The sequence below is a fragment of the Bactrocera tryoni genome, chromosome 3 (genome assembly GCF_016617805.1).
Source record: "Bactrocera tryoni isolate S06 chromosome 3, CSIRO_BtryS06_freeze2, whole genome shotgun sequence".
Taxonomy (NCBI): domain Eukaryota; kingdom Metazoa; phylum Arthropoda; class Insecta; order Diptera; family Tephritidae; genus Bactrocera; species Bactrocera tryoni.
Window position 1 is genome coordinate 29,997,832 of NC_052501.1, and position 10,325 is coordinate 30,008,156.

At 34.7% G+C, this 10,325-nt stretch overlaps 1 protein-coding gene across 1 annotated transcript; it reads right to left on the minus strand.

Annotated features, from left to right (window-relative positions):
* Window positions 1-3,895: 3,895 nt before the first annotated feature.
* LOC120772165 (isocitrate dehydrogenase [NAD] subunit 1, mitochondrial-like) lies at window positions 3,896-5,097 on the minus strand. Its single transcript, XM_040100605.1, has one exon. The coding sequence runs from the start codon at window positions 5,036-5,038 to the stop codon at window positions 3,896-3,898; it is 1,143 nt and encodes a 380-aa protein (XP_039956539.1). The 5' UTR covers window positions 5,039-5,097.
* Between the last annotated feature and the right edge of the window lie 5,228 nt (window positions 5,098-10,325).

Below are 10,325 nucleotides of genomic sequence, written 5' to 3' on the forward strand. Positions count from 1 at the left end.
GAGCGAGTGCGTGAAAAAGTGATCATAACAGCGTTTTAGTCTACTTGGGCGTTTTGAATTTACGCGCCACGCGTAGGATGCATTTATGTACATGAATCATATCATACAACCGAGCTCAACCAGAGAACTTAAAACATTTAACATTTTAAGTTCTCTGGGTTAACAACGATTTTTCAATCTGGGTGCATGGTTGGCATTTGGTTACCTTCAACGATTGACCCGCAATCAAAGGGATTCTGCTTTATAATCACTGCAATGTTTAGAATAGAGTCCCGGCAATGGCCAGTTTTCCGTTATTGATTCTCACGGTCAGTCAAGATATTTTCAGCGTCCCTTACCTACATCGATTAAATGAACACAATCTGAAGAAAATTCAAAAGTTCAAGTAAGAAGCCGGAAACGATCGTGTATTGGTTTCACCTGCTGGTGATTATGGTGAATATGTTGTATTAGAGTTAAAAAAGAGATGGTTGCTGGGTTGCGGTCAACCGGCGGTTGTTATAGACTTGAAAGGGGACTAGTTAACTAAAGTAAATGATCTGAAGATTGTTCACATTAAATCCGAAACCGGTAGTAATTAATCAATAAACATTTCGTCGAATGATTCGATAAAGTTAATAATCGGAAGACTGCTGACCTAAAATATGACATCCTCAATAAACGAATACATACATACATAATTGAATTTCATAGGTGATATAACACAATTATAACTCTATATCTTTATTTAGTGGTTAGTTATGGGGCTTCATAGGTTTTCCCTGGCATTATTCAAAATTCATTATTCAAATTTATATTAACATATAAAGATATTCGAACTTCTGAGTTACTTTATGAGTTATTTCTCAGTGTCTAAAATATGAACAATTTTTTAGTATGTGGCATGATAATAGTTAATAGCTAAGTTAGCATCGATACTACCATAACTCCCATATAGGTATTATATGTAATGATTTTCGTTTTTCTAAGAAACCTTTTGCCGAATGTATCGGTCAGTGTATGAGTTATAAATAGTATATTCTTTACTGGCGTAGATTATAGACGAGTTAACAACAGCGCGCTAGTCGTTTCTTCTTTTTGCAAGGTGGCGCCAATTGGAGATTCCGAGATTCCAAGCGAAGCCAGGTTCTTCTCCGCCTGGTTCTTCCAACGGAGTAGAGGTCTTCCTCTTCCTTTACTTCCCCGGCGGGTACTGCGTCGAATACTTTCAGAGCTGGAATGTATGCGTCCATTCGGACGACATGACCTAGCCAGCGTAGACACAGTCTTTTAATTCGCTGATCTACATACGTCAATATCGTCGTATACATACATATATCACATACAACTCATCGTTCCAACGAATGCGGTATTCGCCGTGGCCAACGTGCAAAGGATTATAAATCTTTCTCTCAAAAACACGCAACGTCGACTCATCAGATGTTGTCATCGTCCAAGCCTCTGCACCATATAGCAGGACGGGAATGAGTGACTTATAGAGTTTTGTTTTTATTCGTCGAGAGAGGACTTTACAAGTATACTTATATCAATTGCCAATTAGTCCAAAGTATCACCTGTTGGCAAGAGATATCCTGCGTGGGATTTTGAGGCTGACGTTGTTGTTGGTGTTTGCGTTAGTTCCAAGATAGACGACGGTTGTTTGATGACGGGAGAGGGAGATGTTTCGTCTTGCCCTCGTTCACTACCAGACCCATTTGCTTCGCTGCTTTTCCATTCTGGAGAAAGATAGTTAAAGATAACAGATTATTAATAGAGACTACACTTATGCCAACAAAAATCCACACATTATCGCACTTCTTTATTCAATAAATTCAGACATAGTAAAAATCGAAGAATTCACTTTTAGAGCCTCACAAAACAACGCGTATCTCAAATACTAAAGAATATTTTGACGCTAACAATACTACCAACTCACATAAAATAAAAATTACCGATTCGAAAAACATGCGAAGTATAAATAAAAATTCACCTTTCAATTTGATCAAAGCAGTATGTGAGTTATCTCAAAGGAAATGAGAGAGCGTATTTTACTCATAACAGTGTATATTTTCGCATTAAATAAATAAGACATAATTTTCGAACATCCGGATGGCTTTACTCCATATGATTGGGGAGTGTATGTATGTGAGGTGCCTGAATTAAACTCTGAGAACATTTTATTAATTTGTGGCATGTTAAAGTATGTAGTCTTAGCAAAAATAGATAAAATCGCTTCAATGCAATCAGTCCGTTCTTTTCTCTGCACCCATAACACCCCTTTTTATTATTTCCATACTTTTCATCTATATTCAAATCGTTCAGGTTGATTAAATTGTGTGACATTTTAGCGTAACTAAATTACTAAACAAGTTTTCTTAAAAATTATGTGATTTGTCGCTGACTTAAAATGGAATTGGTTTAGTCCTTGGTCTAAACCTCATATCCCTAATATAATAAAATCTGATCCTCTGGTTGACGTTTTCCACATTAACTCAGTATATTAAATTCAGCCTCTTCGATGTAGTCAATATCAGGTATCACACGTATCGCAAATATATCAATAAAATTAAGTCTAAGTTTATGGCCTTCAATATAAGTCAAGAAGATACCCAAATTGATACGCCCGAATTTAGCCATTCCTTACTAGTTTTATATAAGAGCTGTTTTGACTTTTAACATAAAGAGAAAAATAGCCCATGTCCGTTCGAATTCTAAGCTACCTTCCACCAATTTTCAGACAAATTGGTTCAGCCGTACCTCCCACCAATTTTCAGACAAATTCGTTCAGCCGTTCTTGAATCTTGGGTAACTAACACGACTTTTTCATACAAATAATATATGTAATATCTGTATATGTAAGTATATGTATATATAAGCATTATAGCTATATTAAGATTTGATCACGTTTGAAAAAAGGGGTTTTAAGGATGTTAGCAGAGCGAGGCCAAGATAACATGCAAATACTGTCTCAAATATGAAATTCTCTTGAGAGAGTATTTAAAGGACTTCAATAGAAATATTTTCAAGTACCAAATGATCTATGATACATACAAGGTGCGTTCCAAAGTAAATAGGACTTTTTGAATCCAGCGCCCCCCGGTGGCGGCATCTATTTGTCGACTGGTGCGGTAGAATTTGCTATCTTTATCGATTGTCCAGTGAGAATTTCATAACATTTCATTGATTGGAAGTAAAGTTATTGCGTCAGTATGTTTGTGTTATCGGTGCGAAAATGAGCTTCGAACAAAGAGCCAACATTAAATTTTGTTTTAAAATTGGTAAAACTTTTACTGAACCGATGATTGCTTATCCCGTAGCAGAGTTCACGAGTGGTTTCAACGTTTTCAAAGTGGTCGTGAGGACATAAATGACGATCAACATGTGGGCCAATCAAAATCCGTGATCACCGGAAATTCCATCGAAACTGTGCGTGAATTTATCAAAAATCAGCCGAAATCATCATTGAAATTCATGGAAATGGAATTGAACATCTCCAAAACATCGATTTATCGCATTTTGACCGAACTTCTTCCCTTTCGTTATGCAGACGTAAAGGCCATTCAAAAGGCTTGCATCGGCATACTTGCGGCCATACCGGCCAACGAGCTAAAACATTCGTTCGACATGCTTTTGCATCATGCAAAAAGCTGTATTGAAGCAGGGGAAGACTATTTTGATTTTGCCGAAAAACCATTTGTTCTGTTTTTTTTTAAGTCCTGTTTACTTTGGAACGCAACTTGTATGTATAGTTAAGAATTTCGTTCACTTTTGTTTAGTTTTTGTAATGGATAAATACATACATATACATTCATATATACGTAATCACTAATTTTACACAATCATTACATTGGTTTAAAGTATTAATTAAGTTTCCAAAAATGTTTAAGCTGAGTGCGATAAAAGCACTTGCTCCAGGTCAATAATGTTTGCATTTCAATCGATTAACAATATCGCAAATGACATATTCGCCCGAGTCTGAGCCACCGAACTCTCTCGTTCTAATATCGCGACAAATCATCGTCGTCATTAGTTCATCGTAAAGTACTTGGGCGCAATCCATTTCCCCCAAATATTTTAATAAATCAATGCAAGCGCGTACAATTCCATAAGGACTAAGCACATTGGAGGTAGTTACGGACAGGCGGGTCTGCAGAGGCTTAAAAACAGCATGATGGTCGCCACGCTCAGTAGAACTAAACAAACTGGCACCCCCACAAACTGCACTTGCTATGGATGCGACAAAGGTCCCATATCGATCGGTGGTACAGATTATGTCGAAACGTTTAGGTCTCATCACAATACTGCGCACCAAATCATGAATCGGAATTAATTCAAATTCAAAATTCGGCTTCATTTCATTATACATTTCCAAGGCAATCTTATTGTACATTCCGTCAGAGAGAGGAAATTCCAATTCTTGGTGACCAAAAGTGACTTTCTCATGGCGATGTTCAATGGCATAATGGAACACAAAGTTGAAATAGCGTTTAATATATCGTTGCTGCACAATTTTCAGTGTCTCCACCATACCCGGTACTGGTGTGTATTCCAATTTCGAGAAGTTACCGGCATTATTCTGCATCAATACCGTCATATCCACATCTGGGTATCTACATTTGTAACCCTCGATCGAATTCACATGTATTATACCCACATACAAATCCAGATCGTTGTTGAGCAGCAGTTGTTTGTGTTTTTCGTCGGGATCGTGCTGTAAGTCAACATGTATTGCATGACGATTGCGTTGCACCGACTGTAGATATTCCATGGGATACTGGTTTTCATCCGGTCCCAATTGAATCTTTTCGAACGTCACTGGAACTTTAGCTACCTCGAATAAATGTTTAATGAAATGCGCGCCTTGCTTGCCGATGATCGATGAACCCGTTAGTAGGGTTACAAAATATTCACCGCCATATTTAGAAGGTGGCAACACTTTTACAAATTTCGGGGGAAGATCGTTTTTCTCGTAATCGTGACCTTGTACTTCGATATTAGCGATGAATCGATAATTAATTCGTTTAAGTAGATTCACTGGTAATTTTCTAAGAAATTGCATAATTACATTAATACAGATATTTTATATGTTTTCAAAATGTCAAAAAGGCAAAAATTGTATGACTTATTTCCGTTAAAAAATAAATGTATTCACAGATGTTTGTATCTTTTTGATTTTTATACTCTCGCAACATGTTTCTTTAGAGTATAATAATTTTTTTCACCTTAATTTTATTTTTAAACTAGAAAAATATAGAGTTATATCTACTTATATAAATAAACGAAGTGAATTAAAGGTGACTCTCCGTCCATCCGTCTACTCAACTGATAACTTGAGTAAGAATTAAGATGTCTTAATGAAACTTGATGCCTATGTTCAATGCCATCGAAGGGAGGTTGCTATTGCCACACCAACAAAATGCCGTTTTTCGAAAATTTATACAGTGTCATAACTAAGCGAAAAGCAAGAAAAAACGTTGACTTCGTTAAAACTTAATATAACCTGTCCAGGACATAAAAAATACTATTTAATACGGGGCATGCCGCAGATATTAAATTTTACAATCAAGATGGTACGGACAGTGGGTGTGGCTCCTACTATATACCATCCACTTTACAGCAAATTATGTTATTAAAATATTGTTTTGCAGATAGGGTTTTTGCAATCCATGAGGTACCTCAATGAATGCCACAGAGTATCTTTTTCTCGAAATATGTTAGTATTTCATATTGCCAAAAATTGATGATATTGATTGAATACTTCCCCTTATGGATATGTATGGATGTATGCAAAGAAATATTTTTCAGCTTGCTTTTGACTTTATACCGTGTAAACCGGTCAATATATAAGGCACCTTAAACAAATTAAGAGAATGTGACGCCCTAATAATAGTGTGTCCTTGTGTCCTCAGGTCAGCTCAATAATAAATAATGGTTGCATATACAGCGGATGTATCGGTCAATTAGTAAGATATCTAGCAAAATTGTGAATGAAGTGAATGTCCTATACTAGATCTATTCAGAAAATTCGAGTGTGACATCTTAATATTACTATTATACAGATTTTTGAAAAATAATCTGGTTTAGTGTTGATCATGTATCGAATTGGTTTAAACCTTGGCCTGAACCTCAACTCGCTAGTATAATTGACAATATAATTGACAATATAATTGACAATAAATAAACTTAGCTCCGTTTGGTTGAGTTTATAGGATATCAATTCAATCTCTATTAAGTCAGTAAGGTTGATTTTCAAATAAATATTACGGGGACGGAGCAAAATGTAGTAATGAAACTTATTGAATCTACGACTTATAATATACGAGTACATGTTATATGTAAGTTACAAAGATACCAAATTTGTTTGTATTCCCCTCGGTTTCTTCGAATAAAGAATATTGAATTCTTACCGTGCGATTCTGTACTGTGATACTGTCTCAAGTCTCTAAATTTGAGATTTTGAGTTAGAGACAATTTTTGAGACTTGAGACGATTTTGCAATTCTGTAAGTGACAGTCACAAAAATCTACTACATTTCAATATTTAGAGATGTATTTACACTTGAATGAAAATAAATATGTCGATAACAAATATTAAATTTTCTATAGCATAGTCAAAAAACATAAATATCAATAAAAATAAAATTTATGTTGACTTTCTTTCATAATATTTACGAAATTTATGTAAAATTGATTTATTTTTAACCTTTTCGTGTTTGAGTTGCTTACAAAATATAACAAACGACAATCGATTAATATCTATGATGATATCTATTCAGTATATTCAAAATGGCAGATAAGACTTCTTTTTAGTTTTGCGACCTGCTAACTATTAGGTCTCAAATTTGAGGCAATATTTTGAGACTAACGCTAGAGACTGTTTAGTGTTAGTGACAAATTGAGACTTTACCTCAAAATGTCTCAAATAGAGACTAGAGACTGGTTACAGAATCCCGCTATTCAAATCTCAAATTTAGAGACTTGAGACTGTATCACAGTACAGAATCGCACGGTAACACTATCTTCGTGTGCAATGAAGGGGAGATAAAGCAGATAATGATATTAATAAATTTATTAACATTCTCTGAAAATAGCTTACTGAAACAAGGAATGTTAAAGAATGATGTTAATTTTTTAATATTCTTTGCCTTTAGTAATAGTCTGTTAATTAATTGAAGTGATTAAAAATTATTGCATAATTTTAGGCGGTAGCTAATATACTAGCAGAGAACGTAAAATAATATATAATAAAATAAATATATACTCTCTGACCCATGTTTCGGAAAAAACGCACGTTAATGGTAATTATCAGCTGCAGTTGACTGAATTTAAGTAATAAATAACACACTCACTGCAATTGCAGATGAATTTTTTATCTATCAAGTAAGTAAGGGCTAAATTCGGCGCAACCGAACGTTTTATACTTTTGCCGCTGGCAAGAATCAAAGGCAGGAAAATACCTTAAAATCTAAATCATCAACCAGAGGATCGGCATCTAAGCAAATTTATATTTATATTATTAGCTGGATTCTGTAACCAGTCTCTAGTCTCTATTTGTGACATTTTGAGGTAAAGTCTCAATTTGTGACTAGTTACTATTCACTAAACAGTTTCCAGCATTAGTCTCAAAATATTGACTCGAATTTGAGACCTGATAGTTAGCTCAGCTCAGTCACAAAACTAAAAACAACTCTTGTCTGCCATCTTGAATATACTGAATAGAGATCATCATAGATATTAAACGATTGTCGTTTTTTTATATTTTGTAAACAACTCAAACACGAAAAGGTTAAAAATAAAACAATTTTACATAAATTTCGTAAATATTATTAATCAAAGTCAACATTTATTTTTATTTTTATTGATAATTATGGTTTTTGCCTATGTTATAGAAAATTTAATATTTGTTATCGACATATTTACTTTCATTCAAATGTAAAAACATCTCTGAATAATGAAATGTAATAGATTTTGTGAATGTCACTTACAGAATAGCAAAATCGTCTCAAGTCTCAAAAATTGTCTCTAACTTAAAATCTCAAATTGAGAGACTTGAGACTGTATCACAGTACAGAATCGCACGGTATATATACTTTATATAACTCATACACTGACCGAAAATTTCGGCAAAATATTTGTTAGAAAAGCTCTCTTTTCTCTTATCTCTTTACTATTATCATGCCACATACTAAAAAAATTTTCAAAAAAAAAAGTTTCACTAAGGTACCTCACATACAATCACCAATCATATGGATCAAAGTCAGCCGAATATTCGAAAATTCTGGTAATAGTTACATATGTATATGGGGAGCTTTTCGCTCGATTATCTCTATTTTGGGCATAAAGATGAACTGTACATACACATATTTTTGGGTAAAAGTCAACTACAGATACTGGGATCCACATACATATTTAGTACCTTGGGGCTTAAAAAGTTTTATTTGGATTTGGACAATTTTTGATCATACTTTAGAGCAATTATTCGTGCAAAATTGTATCCCGTTATATTAACTACTTCTTGATTTTGGTATTGGAAAGTGAAGAAATGAAGTAAAATTTAATATTGTGCTCTATGAGAACTAGGCATAGGTAAGTAGGAGTGCAGCCCTATCGGGCTCAATTAGCACTTGATGTGCCATTTTGATGAGAACTAGGCATACTTGTAGTCTAATTTAACTCATTTTCGCACAGTAAAATAAGGATGTGAGAAAAATTCGAAGGACCAAATTTAGTCGGGTTCCATCAGTAGGAGTTCTTATAATATTTGGGTTGAGCAAATTTGGTTGTTCTAGCTTTAGTAAATTAGGAGATATGTATTATTAAACTTTTTAGAGAGTCACGGCCTCTTCAAAATTTAGCTTTTTAAAAATTGTTTGCTCACAGGATTCTCTGTGCCAAATTCTATCTTGATTCAGAGCTTAGTTATGACACTTTATAAGTTTTCGGTTAATGCCGTTTTGTGGGCGTAGGGTCCGATTACGCCCATCTACGAACTCGTAATTTTCTTTGTACTAAGAAATCTGTTTACCAAGTTTCATCAAGGTATGTATATCAATATTTACTCAAGTTACAGCTTGCATGGACAGACATACATATGTATATTCACCCAGATTTCAACTTCTTTCGTCATCCAGATCATTTATATAAGTATGTATGTATATATATTTATTTGAATTTAGGTGATGCATACAACCTTAGGGTGAACACAACTATAACAGGTAGAAGGAGTATAAAAATTAAGAGCTCACTTAATTTGTTTCAGCTGTTTTGAATATTTTTTTCTTAGCTTGGAAGTGTTAAAAAACTCCAGTTGCTTAGTTACCTGATGTGGTTTGCACAAATCCCGCAACTGCATAGACAATAGATGTGTTGAAAATAAGATGTAAAAAATTCACTTCGTTTTACATTAAAATAAAACCGATACGTACAACAAGGAAGTTTGCAAGTTTTTAAAAAAAATTTTATGTCTTCTTTTGAAGAATAAAGAATTCCTTTGAAAACCTTTAACTTCGGTTGCACCGAAGCTGAAATATAAAGCTAAAAGCTAAAAATATTTTGGTTTTGGTCGTTTAGTTTGTTTGGCATAGTTTGCTGATATGATATATTAATATATATATTGGTATGATATACCCAAAAATAAGGTGGAAGTACTGTCAGTCACATTTATGTCAAATTTCATGTCAAAATATTCATTAGTGTTTGAGATACATTCGTGTCGTTTTGTGAGCTGCTAAAAGTGAGTTTTAGCTTTTTGCGATGTCGAAATTTGTTGAGCAAAAAATTTGCATTAAATTTTGTTTACGGAATCAATTTTCTGCTGCGGATACCTTGACGATGGTGCAGAAAGCCTTTGGTGATGAGGCTATGTCTAAAAAAAATGTTTACAAGTGGTATGGTGGAGTTCCAAGCCGGCCGTGAGGAACATGTGTCGAAAACGAAAAGAGCGTCCAGGGCGACCCATCAGCCTCAAGCCGACGAAGCTTCGTTCAACAAATCAAAGATTTGGTGTTGAAAAACAAATGCGAATTAACAGTGAGACCTTGCTGATGAAGTTGGCATATCGAAAACAAAGGCAAAAAATCGCGCCAAAAATCGCTCAAAAATCAAGGTCATGTTGACTGTTTTCTTCATTATCGTGGTGTTGTAGCATTATGAATTCCTTCCCAAACCTGTCAAACAGTCAACTCTGAATATTATTTGAACGTTGTGTCGTCAGTTTGCGGTAACGCTATCCGCTTAAAAAGGCCGGGAGTATGTGGAAGGAGCAAGTGCCCGGTTTTTACACCACGATAATGCACCATCCCATACTGCCCTCGCAATTCGTGATCATTTCTGCCAAAAACTCAACCC